The following is a 24,680-nucleotide window of genomic DNA, read 5'->3' on the forward strand; positions in this document are numbered from 1 at the left end:
CTTTATTCAATAATTTTTAATGGAACGAAGCAAAAAGTTGAATTTTTGAACTAATTTCACTCAGAGAAAGGCATGTTTTTTCTTTATGGCTTTTAAGCTCAAGTTTGCCCTTATTTTGAAAAATGTTTTCTTAATTTTTAAACTTTATTTCAAATGTTCAATTTGAGGACCCCAGAATTGAAACTAAAAATTCAAATTATTCCAATTAAAATATATAAACAACTAATTAAAATCAACTACGTTTTAGTTTTTAATTAATTTATTAAAATTAGAATTCTAATAATAATTTAAATAATTAAAATTAAAACTTTTAAAAATACTTTAATTAATTAAAGTTAACCTTTAAAAATAATTTAATTAATTTATATATAAAGATTAATCTGACTAATTAAAATATTAATTTTAAAAAAAATGTCTCACAATCAATCAAATACTTAAAAATTGCACACAAAAAAAAAAATTGTCAGTGAAATGGAGAAATAGTTGAAGGGAGTATAAAAAGTTATACGTAGCAAAAATCTGTAATAATAAATAAGTAGAATAAATGAATCAAAATAAATAAATAATGCAATGTATATGGGAAATTTATCTATTATTTTGGACCGAAAAAAAATATAATTTATGATGAATTTATTTATTTTTGTTGCAAATGGAAGAAAAACTGGTAGTGAAAGATTTTATTAAAGTTGCTTACTTTTGAGAATAAAACACTCTTCAATTTCTCTCAAATCTATTTTGAATTGTTCCACTGACAAAGGTTTGTAGAATTCCAAACCAGAGGATTCACATATGTTTTTAGCCCCTGTTATGTTGAGCATCAAACACAAGCCTTCTTCATCGTTGATGGGGCAGTATGGTTTCCATTTACCGTTGATGAGACAATTATTATTTCTCTCTGAAAATAAATTAAAATATAGATAGTCTCAAAAGTCACACAAAGAGGAATTGTAATAGAAAACGAGAGTTTTTTAAAAATTTTTTTAAACTTAAAATTGCGAAATTTTTCCTGATACAGGAATTGCCAGATTGCTATATTCTGCCGATAGAAATTGTAATGTGTATTCGGAAAAATTGCAATTTTCGATAACTTGATTAATAATTAGCACTTAATAATTAGCATGTTTATGACCACCGTTTTGAAACATTAGAATCGATTCTTAGTTTGAGAAAATATGTTCATCAGAACAAAAGTTATTTAGGTGAAGATTTTTTTCACTTATTTGTTTACTATGCACATTGTATAAAATTATATATCAAGTAGTATATCTATTAAATGCCCCCCTCTCTTTGTTGGCACAGACGCACTTTTTTTCTTAACTTTTCAAGCCTTGTGTTGTATAAATAAAATTGAGTATGATGATAAATATAATTGAGCTATCCCTTTATTTTAATCGTTGGTGAAATTTTTTTGCGCAATTAAGCCAAGACTAAACTTCTTAAATTTTAACACCTGAATGAAACTGTAAAATTCTTTTGCACAAACCTTTTAAGGTAACGGCCAGAATAGCCTGGGCACATGTCCAAGAGGTCACGGTTTCGATCCCCGCCTGCCGAAGACGCCCCGTGTATTAAATGGTGACTGATGCACGTTAAATCTGTCGAGCCACAAAGTTTTCCATGTTCCCATAACAAATCAATATCTCTGGGTGTACTGATCCAGAAGCTTCTTTGCTTTTCGGATAGCTTCTTAATTACAGGGCTACGGAGTTGAACAATAGTAATAGTAAACCCAGAATTGGGTCGGCTGTTCAACAACGGTTATTAAAAAAAACTTTTAATGTGAATGACATACATTGTGGCTGTTAAAAAAAATTTATTATTGCTATTATTTGATTGAAATTTCAGTCAGGAAACTGGAAGTAGCACTCCAGGAACCTATAACATTCTATCAATACTGGAAGTTGCATCATCAGAAATTTCTATCAATACTGGAAATTGCATCACAGAAATTTCTATTAATACTGGAAGTTGCATCAACAGGAAGCAACTTATAAATGTTCAAAAGGTCTGTGAGCAATTTTAACGTGATGTTCTTCTGTTATCGTGCTTCATTTTTTTTCCTTTACAGAAGCTGTTGACAGTTTGAGGGTTTTACCCCGAAATCGTTGGCTATTTCTTCATTTTAATTGTTAGCGACATTTATTTAATTGTATTTAATTGCGTAACTGAGCCAATACTAAACATGAGCAAAAATTTTAACACCTGTAAAAAAAATCATCTACAAGAACCGACTTAAAAATATTCAAAAGCATTTTGAGCAATGAGAACGTGATGCTTTGGGTCATGTTTCCTTTTTCTTTTAAAAAAAGGCAGATGACAGTCATACGTATGAACTGTCAGCTTTCCCTTTTATTTTAAACGCTAGCAATATTTTAGTGTGGGATTGTATCAAGACTATTTTTCCTGAATTTTGGAGACCTGTATTAGAATACAAACGTGCAGAATTCCTTTACAAAATCCTTTGAAGATGAATGATATAGTTTGTGACTATAAAATTGTATCAATTATTGTTATTATTTGTTTCAAATTTCTAAACTGTAAAAGTCAAATCAAAAGAACGTGGTTTTTGGTATTGTCAACCATAAACAGCGGAAACTCCCCGTTACAAAAAGCATAACAAATGCAATACAAAATAGAACACCCAAAACAGCGATGGTGGTTCTTTATTTTAATATAAAGAGATTATTAATATTATTTTTAAGTTAATAGTTAAGATATCAGAGTAATTCTAATTGTTACACATACCTTTGATTACAAGCATAATTTTGCTACAAGTAATTAAAATTATATTTTTAATGCTACAAAAACAAATCGTTCATTTTGTTTTAATTTTTTTCTGTTTTTATAATTTGTATATTTCCTTTAGATTTAATTATATAATTTGTATCATTCTTTAATTGATTCGGTGATGCTCATAATTCTCTTAATTTGAAAATTTCTACAAAGAATTAATATTAAATTGTTCTTTAAATTATTAGGGGGGTTATTATACGTTTCATTATGAAAACAAATGAACATATGAGTTTGGCAGAGTCAAAAAAGAAAAAAAAAACCTAAAACATAAAAGAACCTTTTTAATAAAATTTATTCTAAGAGGTTAAAGAGTAAATGTGAAACATGCTAATTTAAAAAAAATTGATTAATAAAAATTCTATCTGCTTAATTACCGTTGGAATCTGTAGTGTCAGTAGTATCTGGCACAGTTTCAGTGTCCTTTGTAGCGATGGTAGAATCTGCAACAGTTTTATCTTCATTTCTGAAATTAATAATGTTAGAAATGTATTGAGAAGTAAATATTACGATTTTACCATTAATTCTGGAGCCCACTTTGTTTTTGCACTCTTTGAGGGCTAATCTGTTATTTTATCTAACAAAAATGTTTCATAGTACATCTAAATGAACATAAATGTCATTTTTTACGAAATTTATATTCAGAAAAATAAAACATAATTTAAAAAAAATTTTATTTTATTTTTTTGCTTATTTATTTATTTAATTTTATTTATTACTTTTTATTATTTATTTATTACTTAATTATTTATTTATTATTTATTAATTAATTTATTTATTTTTTGATATTGCTAGTATTAACTAATAGAATAAAACATAATTTAAGATACTTTTCTGCCAATACTCTTTGCAAGTAAATAAAGTTCATAAATAAGCCCTTTATTTGTTGATTCAAGCGAGGAAAAATTATTTAAAATATATTTTAAAGGGGGAAGTAGTGATGTGGAAATCTTGACCAATGATTTTGAAATAGCATCTTGGAATAGCAAAAATCTTAAAAAATATTTTTCTGTCAAAACCTAATTGTATTTCTTTTAAATCAGTCCTTAGAAAATTTATTAATTAAAAAATATAAGTTTATTATTTAGTAAAATAAAATTATATACACAAGATGATATTAAAATCATAGGGTTCACTAGGGTAAGAGGAAAAGGGTACACCATAAGGGTTAAGAATTGCGTAGGAGCCCACGATCAATAGAATATAAATAAAAGTTTGAGTATAAATTTTTTTTTGTTCACTTTACTGTAGTTTTAGTAAATAATTCTTAATTCTGCCTCGTGGAATATCGTTCCAAATACTTCTTACAGAAAAATGACACTTTAGGAGATGTTCCATTCGAAACAGGAAACAGGATCAATATTATCGATAAATTTATATCAATACAGTATTAGCATCATATTAATACAGGATCGATTTTACCTTTTTACCGCTTACCTTTCTGTAGTTATGGTAGAAAGATCTGATGTCGACGTCGTGAAATGTGATTTTACGTATTTCTTACAGAAAAATGGCACAATATCTATCGTTCCAATCAAAATTGGAAACTTGAACTTAGAATACTCGTATAGAACTGTGATGAAACGTTCACGCAGGAATGGTAATGTGTCAATGTTTTTCCCATAGTATTTTTGTATCTCCTCTTTCAACCATTCATAATTATCAGTCGATGATGTTTTTGATAGTTCTTCACTGGGCCATTCCATTCCTGTCCAAAAGCGAAAGTCAGTAGTTTCACCTGTAAATGAGAGAAGATGTAAATAATATCTAAAATAATTAATTAGAAATACGTAAATATATTTAATCCTCATCAGAAAGGAATTAAAATAGTTAATAGGAAAATAATGTATAAAAACAAGTTATACGAAATAAAAATATAGGAATTCATTGCAAATGAAATTTCCATGATGTAGAAAAGACGTACGTTATGTATATGTTACGGTGAATGACTAAAGTCTCGAAAATGTATTCACCGGTGAATGTCAACATTCATGTAGTCGCTTGGTGTATGTCCGAAATATTTGATAAATACTCTTATTTCTGACTTTCACCGGTGAATGTCAACAATCACATAGTCGCTTTGGTGAATGTCCGAAATATTTATTACATTCGATTTGATATGAATTTATTCGTGGATATAATTACATTTATTCGATACTTTAATACTTACTGACGATAGATCAGAATAAACATCAGTGTTTGGAGTATCGGGCCATTCATTTACATTTGCCCGGTATACCTTTGCTCGGTATACCCTACACTGATGTTTTTTTAAGGTTAAGTGCCACTGCCCGGTATACACCAAGTATCGGGCAAATATATACCGAGCAATGGCACTTGACCTTAAAAAAACATCAGTGTAGGGTATACCGGGCAAATGTATACCTGGCAGTGGCACTTAACCTTAAAAAAACGTCAGTGTACGGTATACCGGGCAAATGTATACCGGGCAGTGGCACTTAACCTTCAGTGGCTCGGTATACCCTACACTGATGTTTTTTTAAACTTAAGTGCCTCTGCCCGGGATACATTTGCCCGGTATACCCTACACTGATGTTTTTTAAGGTCAAGTGCCACTGCCCGGTATATATTTGCCCGATACTCCAAACACTGATGTTTCTTCTAATCTATCGTCAGTAAGTATTAAAATACAGAATAAATATATCAAATAAATATAATAATATCAAGGAATAAATTAATATAAAATTGGATATAACAAATATTTCGGACATTCACCAAAGCGACTATGTGATTGTTGACATACACCGGTGAGGGTACGAATGTACAAGAATGTAATGAAATATTCGATTTTTCACCTACGTATTTGGTGTTTGTCTACATTCAACGGTGAAAGTCAACAACCACCTATTTCGGTCATTCGCTGTAACATATTCAGCGCAAAATAAAAAACGGACCACCCTGAATAACTTTTGATACAATGTTCTGATCTTCACTTTCAAGGACTCAATTTTAACTGAGAGGTTGATTTCAAATAGGCTAATCAATCAGAGCAGGCGATATTTTGATTTACGAGATCAGACACGAAAACCTACTTTCCTTGAATAAACAGAATTATTTTTCGTCGAATTCCGATTTTTGACACCCCCAAATTATAGGAAAGTCGTATTAGCTCAGGAGATAGTGCGCTCACCTTCTAATGAGGTAAATGGGTCTGAATACCAGCGATGGCTGGTCATTACGAATTCCGCTCCTGGCTCCCACCAACCACAGTGCTAACGTAAAATATCCTCAGTGGTAGATGGATCATGGATGAGAATCTCCTTGCTGTCAGGCTAACCCTGGGAGGTTTCCGTGGCTTTCCTCTCCATGTAACGCAAATGCGAGTTCATCCATAATTCCACCACAAAGGCAAATTTCTCCCAATACTTGATCCAGGAATTTCTTTGTCTTCTGGATTGGGTACAAAATTAAAAGGCTATGGAGTTGAACATTAATAGTCGTAAACCCGAAATTGGGTCGGCTGTGCAATGTCGGTTACAAAATAAAATATTCCTGGGGCAAGTTATACGTCTATTTGAATAATTTAAAGGCACTGGTGATAAAAATTATTTTAAATCCAATTTTTTTATAACAGAACTACATTATGTTGCTTACTTTGCGAGTGTACTTAATTCATGGGGTAGGCCCCTCCAGTAGTATTCAATTTTTGTGAGTACACCATTTATTGATGAAACTTACTTATAGATAGAATGCACTTTTTTAGGGCTTGCAGGTCTTCTTTGAATTCTTCCACAGTTTTAGGGATGTAGACATCCATGTTATTTGATAGGCAGAAACCTTTTACGAGACCAAAGTTGTGTGGTTGGCATAAACCAATTTTTCTACTAATTGGGCAAAAGGGAAGCCAGTTTCCACTTATAAGACAGTTATTATTCACCTCTAAATGAAAAAAAAAAGGTTAAGTCAAAAGAACAAGTTATAACAGAAATCTGTTAAGGACATTGGTTTCTGATACTTGAGTGTAAATTATCCCATTGAGATCTTTACTGAACGTTTAATAACGTGTATGGTTACAAGACCCGGAAATTATTATTATTAGTAGTAGTTTTTTTTTTAATAAACGGCAGACACTGAACTTTTGTTCTTTACCTTAGAAGATGCCGGAAGTGTTGCTCCTTCATCGTTACCCGAAAAGCACTTGTGAACCAAAGTCACGGAGGCGAACAACATTACCCACTCCACACTGTCACAGAAATACGTTCATAGGTTGGGCCACATTTACACATCACAGGACAACACAAAGAGAAATATCCAAGCCTTGAGGCTTGATTTGGACCCGCAGCCATTGGCTTCGAGCTCAGGCACGCTAACCACTCAGCCACTTGGCCGGCGACCCAGAAATTATGTATTGGTATACCCTACAAATGCTACGGAATGTTCGTAGCAACCAAAAAAAAAATGCTTTTTTCTCTCCAATGGTTGCAAAGGCAATTCAAGAATATCCTCTTTTTGCATTTGAAAATTACAAACAAAAATAGTTTGATCACCCTCAAACAATATTGGTAAATGTTGGTACAATATATTATGTAGCAATACTGGTACAAAATTGCGCTTAACCCTTTCTATGGGAATTTTTTTCTAGTAATGTTATGCTAAAATATTTTTGGAATCGAGATTAATTTATAAAAAGTAATTCGTTTCGGTTATTGCCCTAATTTATTTTGATTTTTAAGATTTGTTTTTTGTTTTTTTGGTGAGATATGGTGAGATAGGATTTATGAGTGAGCGGGGATTATTTAGAAAATGCATCATCTTACATGCATCTCCAAAATTTTATCTTACTTAACAGAATTGATCATAAACTTAAACACCTATGTTCATAAATAACCGAATTTATAATTTTTGTCTTTATAAATGCAAATAAATTCAATGAGAAATAATCAGACGAACGATTGCACAAAAAGAGAAAAAAGTTCCTGTGTTTATTTCTATTCTTGACCCCACGAAAACCTTTACTGTTACTCAAATGTTACCCTTTGTTGTTATGTAAACTGAGCCCTTCATTTTTCAAAAGTTATTAACAGACTGCTGACCAAGTCTTAGCTTACCATTGACATTTGAAAAATAATGAAATTGGTGATAACTATAGGGGAGAGTGGGGTCAATTGTAACAGGGTACGATTGTAACAGAGCAAAAATTTCGAGTGTCGGGTTCTAGATTTGGTTCCTAGGTGGCGCACAAGGTGTATTTAATAAATCTACACGTACACCCCTGCTGGCAACCATTTTTATGTACTTTTGAAAAAGTTACATCACGAAACATATTTTCACTCTACGTAAGTACTTCTTTTGGTATTAGAATATTATATTGTAACAAAGCAATTTTGTTTAAACAAATGAAAATTATTAACCGAATATGTAAGTGGACACCTTAAAGCATTTCAAAAAACAAAAGATTGGTTTTGTTAATTAACTAGCATTGTTTTTAACGAATGAAGCTGAAATGGCGTCTTGGGGACGATTGTAACAATAAGCAAAGGAAAAATTGTAACAGCTGAAAATAAATGATGTTATGTTTACAAACCATTACTTAACTCTTTAAGGACCACTAATAGTTTCCTATATCATTTATATTATGTTGCATGTGCATTATTTTATTTGTCACCTTTCGCAGCATAAATTAAAATTTTTAACCCCTTAAAGTTAAAAGTTTAACCCTTTAGGTCTCTGCTCATTATTATTTTTACTCCTAAAATATCACTACTATTTTGATCAATTAAAAAATATATCACAACTATGATAATATGTATAATTAACTATGTTTTAGTTTAATTTATGAACTGTTACAATTGTAAGTGGGGACAATTGTATCATTTACCTCAATAGTGATTCGTCAGGTTTTGGATGATGCCTTTTTTCACTTGAAAAATTATTTATAACTCTTAATGTATGTATTACTTTACTTCTTTGACATCAGTTAATAGCGCAACTACTTACTAATAGATGTTATGTAGTTATGTCTATTTTCTATGTCAGGGGATTCCAATTTACATGAGGCCGGGGGCCACAATTAAAAACACCAGTCAAATGGCGGGCCGAAACGTTATCAAAATTTTAAATGGAACTCTTTTATGTTTGAAGGAACATTAAATATTACTGTCAGATTTTTATCAAGCTGTACAAAACAAAAGTATTGAATTACAAATTAAAATTAGAAGTAGATTTTTAAGCAACGTACACAATTAGTTTTGTATTTGAATAAATATTTTCTTGGATGCAAAACCAGAGAAAATTTTTTTTGCTCCGTTGGTATGTTATATTTCACAGAAACGAAGAAATTAGTTTTTTTTTAACGAACGAAAAGTATTTTAAATCCATGCAGATTTTGTACGCAAATTATCCGCAAAAAATGACAACTAATATATTTTAGTTCGCACTCCATAAAAAAAGGCTTCGAGAGGCCAAATGCGGCCCACGGGCCTCCAGTTGATAGCCACTGTTCTATGTCATGGGGACAAAATAGAATTTTTGATTTTATAAAAACTAATGGGCATATCACACGAGAGAAAAATAAGAGCAACCGTAAGCGGAACCTTCACTCTATCCCCAACTCTAAAGGCAATTTCTCCAAAAATTGTTCGAAAATCCTCGAGTGATATAGAAATCACGGCTGTTCGAAATATCAGCAACTGTTCAGGCAATTTTTTTCTCCCTTCACACTTGAACCAATCAGATAGTTTTCTTTTATGACGTTTCAATTTTATGTGATGACGTATACAAATGTAAATAAAAATGGTGGAGACGTTGATGAAGAGAATGATCGGATGAAATTTTTTATAGATGACATTTATAGATAACATTTCATTTTAAATTAAAGCATTAAAAATACTTTCTCACTATGAAATGACCATCTCAATGCAGTTGATGTACCATAACAGGAACCTGCACATTATTTTAGTAGCGGTGAGTTCAGTAAACTATTTTCTTGATAAAATTTCTTTTAAAATATTTATTTGTTTTAAACTAATAAAATTAAAACTTATTATAATTTGTTCCGATTAAAGTTTTAATTACTTTAGATAGAAATAATGTCTATTTTTATGTATGTAAAGACAGCACAGGGCATGGCCAATGATTTTACCGTCTTGAATGAGAGGGACATTGTGGCTATTAATTTCGACTGCTACGGAGAAACATATCTTTTTATTGCGGTATACCTGTCACCGAGCGAGGACCTCATGGAGAATCTTTCGACTCTCGATTCGCTATTGGTTAAGTACTCTGACAGTCGAACCGTTTCAACGCAAAATCCACGGCCTGGGGACCTAGGTCGGATCCAAGGGGCGAGGCATTATTGGATTTTTTTGGCCAACATAATTTAGACGTACTGAATGATCCTGATGGACCACCTACCTACAACTCTGTCCTCGGACAGAGTTGGATAGACCTATTTGTAAGCAATATCGAAGAGCTTAAACACTATAGGGTCCACGACAAAATATCGTGCTCAGACCACGAGTTGATCACCGTCGATAATATTGAGAGTGACTACAGGCTCAGGGGTGGTAACACCAATATCAGATATGAACGATTGGACTGGATTGCCCTGAGGGTTAGGTTGAGGGATACTATAAGTACCTACAATCTTGAACCTGTCAATACGGTCGAACAATTAGACACCAGTATTATTGACATTGCTAAGGATATTGTAGCGGCTTGTAGGGCTAGCATGCTGAGACAGAATGTCAAGAGGGGACACCACTGTTCTTGGTGGCATCCTGGACTTAGTCAAAAGCGCAAGGAAGTTAGGGCCCTTAGGAGGCGGTATCAAATGACCACTGATGAACAGGAACGTGCGTCTTTTAAGATCAGATTCAAACAACAACTTGCGGCCTATAAAAAGGAAATTAGGAAGGCCAAAGCGCTGGACTTGAGAAAATTCCTAGACAGGGTCAATGAGGATGGGGCGTTTTCAGCCTCATACAAAATTGCTAAGGGCGATAACTTGAGACCTACCAGCCACTGTCCAGTGATAAAAGATAGCGGCGATCTCACCTCCAGCTTCGAGGAGACTGTCTCTGTCATCATGTCGCACCACTTCCCGGATAATACTGATACACAATGTGAACCACTGATTAGGGGTCACAACGAGCCACCTTTTACAAAGCCCGAACTGGAGGCAGTTATTGGGGATTTGAAATGTAATAGAGCACCGGGCCCTGATGGACTCCCAAATGAGATTTTTAGAGATATTTTTAACTTTAATAGTGTCTGGCTGTTAGCCATTTTTAATATTTGCTTTGCTCTTAACCATTTCCCAGTGCCTTGGAAATGTGCCAGAGTCACCCTGATTCCTAAAACTGACAGAGACAGGAAGCTGCCTGCTTCATATAGACCGATTTCCCTGCTCTCGGTCTGGGGTAAAATTTTTGACAAATTACTAACTAAGAGACTTTCATTCATTCTTGAAAATAATTATTTACTGAGTACCAATCAATTTGGATTCCGAACCGGGAGAGGGACAGAGGATGCTCTCCTTGAGGTTGTTAAATTTGTTGAGGAAGCAAGGCAGGATGGTGAACATAGTGTCGGGGTGGCTCTGGACATAGACAATGCATTTAATAATGCTAACTGGTTCACTTTTAAAACCGAAATTAATAAACTAGATCTCCCAGATAATCTTGTTAAAATGATCTTTAGCTTTCTTGACACGAGAAGTCATTTTTAATGATGAAGAGGGTAATTGTATTTTTAGACGAAACATTTTTACGGGAGTTCCGCAGGGCTCATCCCTTGGACCGGTGCTGTGGCTTATTTACATCAACTCTGTTTTTGACTATTTTAACCGCATTAATTTCAATGACTTTCATGATGTAAATTTGAATGATTGCCGCATTATTGCTTTTCCTGACGATCTTTTACTTTTATTGAGACACCCAGTTCTTTATCGGTTTGACCAACTGGCCACCCACTGTCTTGCTGAACTTTCAGCCTGGGCAGGGATCAATAGACTCAAATTTAGCAACAATAAAACCAACTGCATTACTTTTTCCAAGAATAAAAAGAAAATTGGTAGATTGCCTAATATTAAGATGAGTCCTAATCACACAAAATCTGTCAGACAAGTACAACTCCTCAAATACCTAGGTATATTACTCGACCCGGGCTTGACCTGGATTCCCCATCTTAACCAGGTTAGAGAGAGGATGGCCAACTTTAACAACATGATTAAAAGGGTGGCCAGGGCAACTTGGGGCCTCAAACCAAACATACTCAAAACGATCTACCTGCGGGCTACAGAACGCATTATTTTATACGCCGCCAGTGTCTGGTATCGCAATACTGTTAAAATTAATGATAAACTAAATTCTATTCAGAGATCCTCACTTATTGTAATTACTAAAGCTTATGCTACTACTAGTTCTGAGGCCCTCCAGATACTGGCGGCGGTGAAACCGATCCATCTCAAAATTTTGGACGATATTTGCGTCAAAAAATTAAAGTGGCAATGGAGACTTGATGATTTTGATTCTGATATTCAGACAATGCTCCAAACTGCACACCTTGAGAGTCCCCCTACCAGGCTTAATCCATCAGCCTTTCTTTCTGTACCCTATGGTAGATCACTCCCATCTAATAAAGGCCTCGAAATTTTTACTGATGGGTCGAGGATGGAGGTTGCCGGCCCCACATCCAATAAGATAGATCATAGGACAGGTTCTGGAGTGATAGTTAGGATAGATGGCAAACTTGTCGAGGCGGCCTCCATCAGACTCACAAACAATTCCAGTGTATATGTTGCAGAGCTTGTGGCAATCAATAAGGCATTTTCATGGCTTTCTAGTGTTGGTCATCCAGATGCAATAATCTACTCCGATTCGCTTTCCTCGTTGCAAGCATTATATAATCCGAAACCGATTTTAAAACTGGTGGAGGACACGAAACTACTCTGGAAGAATAACATTAAGTGTAACTGGGTAAAAGCCCATATTGGCATTAAAGGCAACGAGGAGGCGGATCGAGCAGCAAAAGATGCCACTAGCCTCTGCAAAATCTCAATAGAGGTCCCTAGTTCCGCCGCTCAAATTAAAACTCTGGTCAAGTCACATAAAATGATACGCTGGAAGCAAGAGTGGCAGAGTTCTGGGAAAGGAAGGCAGACACAGAAATTTTTTTAAGATCCGAAACTAAATAGACTGCAGGCAAGTTTTTATCTTAACCAATTTTTAACGGGTCATGGAGTGTTCGGAGAACACCAAAATAGATTTTTTAACAAAAACATCCAATGTAACTACTGTGGTGAACAACAAACTATAGACCACTTAATTCTAAATTGTATTCATTTCCGGACACTTCGTGACAATCATTTTAATAATTTTAACCAACATCAGTGCTTCGCTAACTTGACCTGCAGAAAAATCATTAAGATCATTATTAAACAAACACTAGAGGATGTTCTTGGGGATAACCCATAAGATCCCGGAACCTGCACACTCCACCCTGGGTGTCTCATTTCTAATAATTTTTATTCTCATGTATTTTTTGGTCTTACCTAGCTGTTTTTATCTGCTACTATTTTAATGTTTACTATCGTATTTTATATTAACATTTTTACTGTATTTTACTATCTACTTTTTATTTATTGGAGGATTGTTACTGTTGTATTTTAGCCTTTTGTTGCAATCCTGATGTATTTTTAGCCTTTGTATTCTTAATGTTTTATCCTGTACCTTTTATCACATCTCTTTTTAACTCATTTGAATCTTTTAAATTGTATTGCTTTTTCCCCTTTTGAGTATACATTCTATGTTTTGACACTGTCAACTTTTACTTTTATACTTGTCATTGCCTTTGACCTTTTATCTGATGCTTTTACTTTTAACTGCCTGTATTGTTTATGTTTTGAGTTGTTGTTGTCCACTCTTAGACCTGAGTTCAAACAGTCCTGGCCTATGTGCTGCTTTGTGCAGCCAACTAATTGCTGAAATTCGTAAGGGTTTGTATAATAATATAAGGGTCCGTTGACCTCTAGACTTAATATTTTCGTAATTTATTGGGATCCTTTGATCTTATTTCAATTCGGTGGTTCCTCTTTTTTGTGTTTTAAATGTTTAATTATCATTATCCCTTGTGGCATATTTTGAACAACTTGTAGTGTATCCCTTGCTGAAATCAAATTATCGGGCTGTTGCCATGTAACTTATAATAAACTGATCTGAATTTTAACAAATACCACGGTGGGGCTTCGCCGGGTTCCCCGACCGGCACTGATTGAGCCTGCGCCCCCTCTTCTGGATGGGCCTGCCACGGCGACGGTACAGATTTTTAACGCATACCCTGAATTAATAGGGTGGGTCGTTATATATATTACATGATACATATGTAAAGATTTATACCGGCGAAAAGTTTCATTTTGAAATATCCACCAAGCAACTCGCCAAAGTTTGCATTATTATAACGTAAAATATAATAATGATTGTATTTCTTTATTTATAAATTTTAATCTTTATTTCTGTTCATTGTAAAGGCATGTGTTCGATTATTTTAAATTTTTTACCCATTTGCAAAATGGGTCTTGTATTGGATTTTATGGCGCCCTCACACTTTTCAACTACAATAATCAGGAGTGTCATTGCATGCGTTGCTATGGCGACCGCTGCTGTTCGATAATTTTTTTTAGAATTCTTTTTCTAACTTTTAGTTATGTTATGCATTAAGTTGGTGAGTTTATTTTTAAGATATGGGACCAGAGAGATCCCATAAATACTTCTTGAGTTGTGAATAAAAGAGAATTTCATCATTTAAACGGTATTTTTGTTTTCATTGTTTGAATTAAGAATCAGAAATTCTAACCAACAATTCAAACCGGATCGTTTTCAATACTAATTCAGGTGAATATCACAAATAAAGAGGGTCCAAACTGATAGATGCGGTCCCAAAAGTTAGAAATGAAGCAAGAAAAAAACGATGCCGAGGCCTAAACTTACCGAGGCTGAAAAAGCCAAAGCCAAAGAAAGTAGACGGGAATACCTTAAGCATTACACACAAACGGAAAAATGAAAGGATTCCGTTCGCAAACCATAGCACGTAGCCCGTCCCTCACAAAAGTACCAAAGTGATTGAGAGAATTGAACCCTACTGAAGAGCGAATGGCCGCTCTCAAAACCCTTTTAATGCAAATACGAGAATTATGCATTGATCACCAGTTAGGGATAAAAGAATCCATTCTCAATGCACCCAATGACGTGCACAAGACCGCAGACTGTCTTCCACGCAATAAAAATGATTCATTCCATGTATGAACTTGTGAATCCGAAATGGGTGTATGATGCAGCTTACAATCTCCATCAAACACCATTGTACCATTCCGAAAATGTTGATATTGATCTCGATTGGCTGTTCAATGTCTATTCAGTCATCAAAAGAATTTACACAGAATGTGTCTGAGCTGCATTCAAATATGTCTGCCAAATTGTGTACCGAGTAGTTCAGGATTAACAGTTAAAGATAAAATAAAGTTGCTTTTCCAAGAAAAAAAAAAGAAATTAGGCATATATATTATAAAATTTATCTTGTCTCTCACAAAGTTACTCCATTTTTCCGCAATTATTGAAAAGTATTAAAAAAAGGCAGTAATATTATATATAAGAAGTATTTTTTAAAAATACAAATTCCCAATCGCCTTATATGTCTCTACATTCATCCCCTCTTTTTTTAGTGTATGATGATTTGCATAATATTTTGTTTATTATTATTTAAAGTTAACTATTGATAATTTACATTTTACATTTATCTATTGATACTTTACTTTTCTACAATGATAGTAAGTATGTAAGTTTACTTTACTAATTTTTCAATATACTTACATTTTTAATAGTCTTCGTTTATAAAAACAATTAATTTTTTTAAAACAAATTTCAGTCCAAACATAAAAATTACAAAACTAAATATACCTGCCATCTTTCATTAATGTATAGAATAATCTTAGAACTATAATCAAAATATCTTTCAAACTTAAAATTGGTTTAAAAGAGATACCTGAAGGCTGTTAAATGATTTCTAATTAATGGTATGGTATTTAATCTCCCTTATTCTTATAATGTGTTGGCAAAATTTTATCATGAGAGTGATTTCTTTCTTTTATTTCAGATATTTTGCATATTCTTATAAGGTTTGTCTGGTGAACAAGAAAAAAGAGGTGTAATATTGTTTTATGAATGAAATTAAATAATAAAAAATTTAAATGAATAATGTTTCTTGCATTATTTTAAATCTCGTATTATTTAAAATGCAAAACAAAACACGTAAAAGACTATAACAAATTAATAGGATACGTAAAAAGTATGCTTTTAATAAAATCTTGTTACAAAGTAATTGTGTATTGTTTACAAAGAAATTTAAAAAAATAACTTTCATTAAAGTGATATTCCAGATATGCAATGAGTAGTTGATGAGTAAAAGTGATGATCCCTCTATGTAATGTAAATGAATTTTATAACAATAAAATTCTAAAACATTGTAGTATGGACAAGTCAGACATTATTTATTATGTATTTTTAGACTGAATTAAAAAAAAAATAGAATTGATTTGATAGATCTAATAATTTTGATGTCAAAGTAAGTCAAAAATGTATATTTTATACATTAATCCCTCATTTCTCCTAAAGAATTATTTCAAAGGACTATTTTATTGTATTAAGCATAAAAAATTAAATTTGAAGAAATGCCATATTTGTTTAGATAGCAGTGTCAGTTGCATAAAAGTGGTATAAATCAAATGTACTTTCTACACATGAAACTTTTATAAATTTTCGAATTGCTGAACTTTTAAATCAGACAGTTTGGTTTTATTCTCATTTGATTTAGCATATACATAGGCAATAATACCTCTCTTGCCCAGCTAGCAATGTTAGATAGCAAAAATGTATAAATAAGCTGTACTTTATAAATAAACTATGCATAAAACATAAATATCATCTATAACAATAGTCACTCGATTCAATGTAAAAAAAAAATATCGTAAAAATTCTAGATAGTATTTAGGTCCATCCCCCTTTTATCCCCTTATCCTTTTAGAGATGTAACATGAAATTCATGGATATCTTAATATCATTATATAATTTGAGGTAGAAATCATAATCCTTTTTATACTATGCTATTTCACTAATGTGGAAATGAACTGTTCAGAGTGTTTATTTGCAGCTGAATAAAGACTTTAAAATGTACAAAATTAAATCAAAATCAATCAATATTCTGCAGCGTCTGAGATTTCATTTTTCTCCCATTACGAACATTGTTGAGAAACTATGGCATAATAGGTCTCATGAAAAGATAAAGTATGAACCAAAAGTTAAGATAAATAACTAAATATGGTAACCCCGTAAAAGGCAACCGCTCTGGCAATTAAGCAACCCTATCTGCAACTCCGAATGGAGAAATTGCCTTCAGAGTTGCTGAGAGAGTGGAGTACGGTTGCTCTTTTATTTTTCTGTAATGTGATAAGATTAATACAGCCATCTAATCTAGACATAAGATTAATACAATAAAATATAAAAATTTTTACAACTGAAAAATATTTTCCTAAACGACAAACGAGTTGCAAAAACTATGCAAAATGTAAAATTTTATTTCTTATTTTTAAAATTTATCTTTTTATACACTTTGTTCCGCTTGATTTACCTTATTTGTCAATTTATAATAGTATAGTAGTCAATATTAAAATTATAGCTCTAATTATTGTATTTATATTTCAAAATTCTTCTAAACTGTAAATTAGTAGAAATGATGAGTTTATACAAAATATTTAAGAAATTACCATTAGCGTCAGTGACGAAAGTTGTGTCTGATACAGTTTCATCGGAGTTTGTGACGAAAGTTGTGTCAGATTCAGTTTCACTAGAATCTGTGGCGAAAGTTGTGTCCGATTCAGTTTCACTTGAGTCTGTGATGAAAGTTGAGTCTGATACAGTTTCATCGGAGTTTGTGACGAAAGTTGTGTCAGATTCAGTTACACTGGAATCTGAGACGAAAGTTGTGGCTGTTATAGTTTCATTATTGTGGATATAATTTTTAATTCATAAATCAAAGAATACAAATTATCAAATTTCAAACAAAATAATAATCCTTTTTACCTCTGAAATCTGGAATGTAGGTAGAATCTGGTAGAGTTTCATCCCTAAATAAAAATGAAAAAAGTTTGTTGTATTCTTATAATATAAAAATAAAACTTAAAGCATACCAAATGTCCTAAAAATGGGCAATTTTTTCTAAATTTAAATTAAAGTAAAATAGAAGGATATTAAAAAAAAGTATGCTCCCTGCTTCGGAAACTACCTTTTTTATCCAAACTTCAAAATTAGTCACAATGTACATGAATAGATGGCATTGCTAAATGAGAAAACAATAAAATAATGTTTTTAAAATTAATACCATTCAAAGCAACAACATGGTTTAGTCAGGAGGCAAATTGACAGACAAAAATAATAATAAAAACAAAGTAAATATTTAAATTGGAACAATCTGGTATATAGCAGAACCAATTTTGTTTGAACGATGATTCACGATGAGTTCACATATATATTAGGGGGATCGGAAAGTAATGTTGTTTAGGTGCATTAAATGTTCATAAGTCTAAAGACCAATTCATTTTTTTATCTATTTCGATCCGGTATTGAAAAGTTGTTGCTAACGAGGGTGAATACATTATTGATTAAAAATAAAATCTTGATAGCAAATATCAAATGCACCCAAACGGCATTACTTTTCGGTCCCCATAGTAGAATAATAATGAAACGGTACCATCCCTCTAAGTGAGCCACTATGGAGTATCAGATGTTATGGTGGAAATGGCACTACTGAATGGCGAAATAAAACAACACGCCTTTAAGGGACGCACCCATACATTTCGAAACTATAGGGCTGAGATCTGAAAACTCTTTGTTCCATTTTTCAGAGATTTCTTCGATTTTCAATTAATTTTTATGTATGATAAGAAGCGTTTATGTATTTGTTTGGACGAGAATTACCTTGAAGCTGAAGATATGCAGGGAGATCAGCCAGACATTTTAAGTCTTTAATCCCATCGAGCATTTCTGAAATTCTCTTATTAGAGCAATTGGTTACTTGTAACTAATCACATGGTTACGTTTGGTGCGTTAGCGTTACATCTTGCTGTGAAGAATTATCTGGGCTATAGAAAGTACAAATAACTTTAAATATTTTAAACGTTAATAACGTTTTTTTAAAAATCGGCAATTTGGTGACATTTTTCCACCTAGAAGAAAATTATCGAAATCACTGCCTCATTTAACTTGTTTTGCCAATTTTTATGAGACCAGATAATGCAACAAGTGGATTAAGTTTATAAATATTAAAAAATTAAGCCACAAACATTTCTCATTTCCGCAAAACTGTGATCTTTCTCCATATTGACGTTTTGCGCCATTTTCAGAATAAACGTAGACAGCGCTTGCCTTTGATAGGCTAAACTTGTCTGAACAGTTATGGATAATTGTCGCAAATTCACAGCACTTATGAAAACAGTTGAGAAATGAATTATTCGGGAAATGAAAAATAAATTTATTATTTTCAAAATAACCACAGACAGCGCTAGCCTTAGATAGACTAAACTTGTCCTAACATTTATTCGAAAAGTATTGAAAACTCACAGCAGTTATAAAAATAACTGCTGAAAAATGAATTAACTCGGGAAATGAAAAATGAACTTATTATTTTTAGAATAAACATAGACAGCGCTAGCCTTAGATAGGCTAAATTTAGCCTAACAGTTATGGATAACTGTCACAAACTCACAGTATAATAGCTGCTGAAAAATAAATTATTCGAGAAATGAAAAATGAATTTATTATTTGTAGAATAACCAGGGTTTGGAAAAACTCAGAAATTTTACCCGTCCCCAAGGACGGCTTGTCCAACAATGTATCCGTCCTCCTTTGAAACTAACCCGTAGCTTCTAAATAAATAAAAATATAATTTTCTCTTATTTATTACAAACATTCATATAAATTACACAATGAATTAGTAGTTACTAAGATGGCATTATACAGTAATAAAAGAAACACTAGGTTACTAATAGTAACCTAGTATTTTTTTTATGAAATAATTTATTTCTTTTGTGAAATAATTTAAAAGACAAAGGTCAAGTTATCTGGAATGTCAATTTATCCGAGGGTACTGCGTTTTTTAAATGAATCAAATATGACGTTTGCCAGTTCCACAATCAAGCCAACGATTTACAGAGGTTTCTGCATGGAAATCTGAATGGGGCGTTCCATTTAGGTAGATGTTCATAATTGCGTTTAGCGCTTCTTGTTTAAGACCAGTACGTAATGCATTTTTTTGTAAGTTCATTGCTGAAAAGCCGCTTTCAACCGCTGCAGTACTCCCAGACACAGAAAACATCAATTCCATTTCAGGGTCATTTTAGAAGTGAGGCGTTAGACTCCTGTAAGATAACAAAAATTGAAAATGTATCACGAACATTAACGGGGAAATGGCCGTACGCGCGGACGTCGGATTCGAGAAATTCGTTGTCCGCGGGGAATTTTTGACCGCCGAGGACGGGCGGTTTTTCGAGCCCTGAGAATAACCATAGACAGTGCTAGGCTTAGATAGGATAAACTTGTCCTAACAGTCATGATAGTGAGTGTTGCCTACTCTGAGAAATGATTAATGCTGAAAAACAATATTTTTATTACTCACTCTTTGGTAGTTTCAGTAAGAGGATCTCTGCTAGAAGTCAAAAGAGTAGGTTCAACGTATTTAACACAGAAAAACGGCAATAGTTTCTCTTCATTCTGAACAGTCAAGGCAGGCGGATCGTTTGTATGATACACGACTGTTACGTAACCCTCTGAAACAGAATTCTTTAAATTGTTCTTTTTATCGAATTCCGAGACAGCGTCTATCAGCCATTTACTGCTTTCAGTTGCATCTGAATATATAGCTAAATTCGCAAATTCAGGCCATTCAATGGCGGTCCAAATTCGCAAGGAAGCTTCTCCATCTGCATGCGAATAAATTGATATTAGTACAGATACTCAACTTTCAACAAATAAGTAATATACTTTACTTTACATTATACGCATCATAAATTACATCACATCATAGAAGATATACATTTCGTTATATTACTTATTGCACGCATTACATTTCAATAGGGTACAAGTGAATAAGTTTAACACCCCTCTAGCTTTTTAAATGGTGACAGTGGTGTATAGGTACAGTAAAGCGGCTATGAAGTATTTATTTGTATCGCGCACAGTATAGGTTTTGTTGTTTTAGTGTCCATGGATGAAGGTTTTACACTAGAAGCCAGACTAGAAAACTTTGGATGAGAAAATATGAAATTTGGATAGTATTAAAGAAATGAAGGAACATAGGGGCAGAAAATGAATATTGATGCAAGAACTGGTTATTTTATTTTACATATTTTTTTACGATTAAACTTTTTGCTTATGGTTGGTGCATTTAGTGGACCAGAATGGTTTCATTATGCTAAGAACGGTAAGCAAAAAGCAAAAGGTTAAATTTTACGTACTATCTAATCCACTTTCTATACATGCCTATTTAAAAGGAAATTGGTATGATTGACACATTTACTGTTGCTAGATCACTTGGGGAGAGTCGGGTAGCCCCGCCCAGTGGGTACCCCCGCCCTCTGCCAATTTCATATGTATAGAATATTTTTTCAAGTCAATGGGCCATCCATCGGACATTAATTGTTGTATAAAAAAAGATTATTTTCAAAGTTTCAAGTATTTATGCAGCTGTTAACATGGTAAACAATAGTTTTGATAATATGTTAAATACAGTAGTCATGAAATTAAGAAAAAGTGGTTGAATGTTTCGATTAAACTTCATTTTAACACTAAAAAAAATATTTTTTCTATACATACAGCATTAAAGTATGCAGTCTTAAGTTCAATTTGCACAGAGAAAAAAGTCTATGTGTGAAAAATTGTTCGAGTAATTACAAATTTACAAAAAAATTGGATTTCGGGTAGCCCCGCTCACATGAATGTCGGGTATCACCGCCCAATTTTATTTCGTCGATAAATGTACGGTTGTAAGGATTATTATTTTATTGCTTCAAATTTGAATGTTATATGCATTTTTAACAACAAATATTGCTGTTATTAAATGATAGAATTCACTAAAAGTATATAAATATGTAATAAATAAAATAATTTTGTGATAAAAATGATAAATGAGGTTTATCTATTGTTAATACATTGGTCATTTTCATTTACACCTGAAAAAACAGTCAAAAAACATAATTTTTGTAACTGGGCGGGGCTACCCGACACATTTTGAAAAGAGCTGAAAAACGTGTTTTTTTAAATTTCTATTTTTTTAAGTTAAACTATTATTTTTTTTAGTTTGTTCTCTTTGCTTTCTTTAATTAGGGGATAAAACAATAGATAGATACAAAAATATTGATTATTACTCAATACAGAAATATAAGCAATAATCCTTGAGTGGGAGGGGCTACCCGACTCTCCCCTACAATTATTTTGTAATAATCACTTCCTATTGACTTTTTAGTAAATTTAAGTAAATTTAATAATCTTAAACACAAGTTTGACATCATTTAAAGGTGTACATTAAAGTATGCATTTTGTACTTTTGTCACAAGCAAATATATTTTCTCTGAATAAACATACCGTTCTTTTTTTCTCAACTTATTCTGATTTCAGACCCTCAAAACATAGGGATCTCGGAAATATGGTCCCCATAGTTTGACCAGGAGAATGATCCAAAGTTTGGACAGCTTATTGTTAATTTTACTTTCTTGCTTATACTGCAATATCGCGAGACTTTTTCAAACGAATTGAGAATTTTTGCACGCAGAAAAAAGTTCATTCAAAATTTATAAAATTTTGAAATTTATAAAATTTGTTTCTCCAAGTATAATTGCATGCAAAATAATTTAGTAAATATTTATTATTTTTATTATTTCATTCAACAATACCCGTAACGATTTTGAATTGTAAGGCATGCAATTGTTTTGCATCATTTTTAAATATGAAATTTTACACGGCAAAATATAAAATTTGGAAATCGAATGAATAGTTCCTTAGAAATAGAATTTTATTATAGGACTCCTTTAAATTCGATTTCTCAGGAACTACTTAACCGATTTCTCTCAAATTTGGCATTTCGCTATTTTTCTGACGCACTTTGCACATTAATGGCAAATCTCCGCCTGCTGTGGATGTGTTGGTGGCCCTGCCATAGAAGTTTCATCTCAATGGTGGGTGACCCAACCACATAATTTTTATTTTGAGAGTTGCACAAAAGAATGTCTTTCTATCTGATTTATTAAAAATTAGTGATTAAATCTAACACCTAAAATCTGAAAGCATTCCTCAGGGAGGATCATCCATCCACAGATCATAATTTTGATCTGAATCCTATCACGATCAATCTCCCAGAGGTATCGATTGGTTATGGGAACTTGGAGGACTTTGTGACGTCGATAGATTTAGCGTGCACATTTTGCACCATTTGCACTCGGGGAGTCTTCAGCCGGTAGGAATCTAACTCACAGACATGGGCCTTACGCCTTACCAGCCAGGCTATACCAACCCTGGCACAAAGATAGAAGCCTTCCTTTATGATGCTTACCTTTTGATAGCAAACACGTTTTAAGTGGCTCCAATTCTTGTCTAAACAGATCAACGAATCTATGCCATCGTATTGACATGTAGGGAATCAGTTCATGCTCACGGCATGTATCCTGAGCTACTTCAAAGTTGCTTGCTGGGCACAAACCAGTTTCATTCGTTTCTGGGCAGTAAGGAATCCATTTTCCTCTGATGACGCATTCAGACGTCTCCTCTAGAGAATAAAGTAAAAATGTACACAACGCTAGGGAATCATGTTTTATTTTTAAGTTTTCTACACTTTATTATTCCATTTTTTTAATATGCTCTACAGATGTTTGCGTAAAATGAATATCTAAACTATTTTGATCATCGACCCCTATAAAGTTTTTCGAAATTTCCATCGACCCCCATAAAAGTAATTTACTGTTAATTAAAATAAAACTCTATTAGATACTGTGTTTGTACATTTATTTTATGATTCTAAACATTTATTATAGTAATAGTACATTGTGTAACAATAGTTTTACGAAAAATATATTGATGTTGAAATTTAAATACCTTAATATTTATTAAATAATAAGTCATTATAAATAAATAGAAACAATTAGTAAAGTAAATACAGATTTATTGCTTCTTAATCAATGAGATGGGTGTGCCTGATGTTTTCGCTATATTGGGTTCAAAATTGGTCAATTTTAATCTTAAATCCCCTCTTAACTCCACATTTAATTTATTTCTGTACTTTGAATTTACGTGACTGAAACCGGCTTCAACCATATAGGAACTTGGCAAGCATAAATGATTGAGCTATTTCGTAAAGTTTCATATATTTTTGAATTATATTTATATTTGTCCAAAATTTGCTTATTGTTAAATTTTTAAAAGCGTCTTTGCTTCAAGATCCGATAATAATTCAGCCAGTTCATCTTGCAGTTTTGTCGCGGACTGTACTAATCCATATTATTAATGCTTACCTTCTTTTTTACATGTATTGCTGATTAAAATTGATATCTAAACTAAACGAATGGTTTTATCGAAATAATAACTAATTATGCAAAACTATAAAAGTTTTAATAATGACGCTGCAAATATTCAACACTGTTCACAGTTTGCAAAGACATCTGAAACTGAGAATGAAAGTTACGTTTTTAACGTCAATGCTCGTAACACGTGACATTTGGACAAGCGCACATATGCATATGACTTATAAACCAGAAGTGCAGAATTCGTAACACTACGAGCTGGTACGTAAATACTTGTTTTACCCGAATAAATATATATTTATTAATTTATGTTCTA

General features: G+C 32.6%; 2 protein-coding genes across 2 annotated transcripts in view; one reads left to right on the top strand and one right to left on the bottom strand.

The window, feature by feature from the left end:
* LOC147804341 (uncharacterized) overlaps positions 1-6,568 on the bottom strand; it is a 63,564-nt gene extending 56,996 nt beyond the window's left edge. Inside the window, exons 1-4 of the mRNA XM_087151536.1 lie at positions 6,490-6,568; positions 4,228-4,528; positions 3,168-3,256; positions 695-895 (exon numbers count right to left, since the gene is read on the bottom strand). Of these exons, the coding sequence (XP_087007662.1) occupies positions 695-895; positions 3,168-3,256; positions 4,228-4,528; positions 6,490-6,568 (670 nt within the window). The remainder of the gene's footprint in view (positions 1-694; positions 896-3,167; positions 3,257-4,227; positions 4,529-6,489) is intronic.
* Positions 6,569-11,975: 5,407 nt separating this feature from the next.
* On the top strand, positions 11,976-12,929 carry LOC147804342 (uncharacterized). The gene has a single exon (XM_087151537.1). It carries the CDS (start codon positions 11,976-11,978, stop codon positions 12,927-12,929), a length of 954 nt encoding a protein of 317 aa, XP_087007663.1.
* Positions 12,930-24,680: the final 11,751 nt, after the last annotated feature.

This window comes from Parasteatoda tepidariorum, chromosome 9 (assembly GCF_982258835.1).
Source record: "Parasteatoda tepidariorum strain Cologne lab strain chromosome 9, Ptep-v5.0, whole genome shotgun sequence".
NCBI lineage: Eukaryota > Metazoa > Arthropoda > Arachnida > Araneae > Theridiidae > Parasteatoda > Parasteatoda tepidariorum.

Bases quoted from the DNA above. Each gene is read 5' to 3' on its own strand.
- LOC147804342 (XM_087151537.1), top strand. From the start codon at position 11,976: ATGATTAAAAGGGTGGCCAGGGCAACTTGGGGCCTCAAACCAAACATA.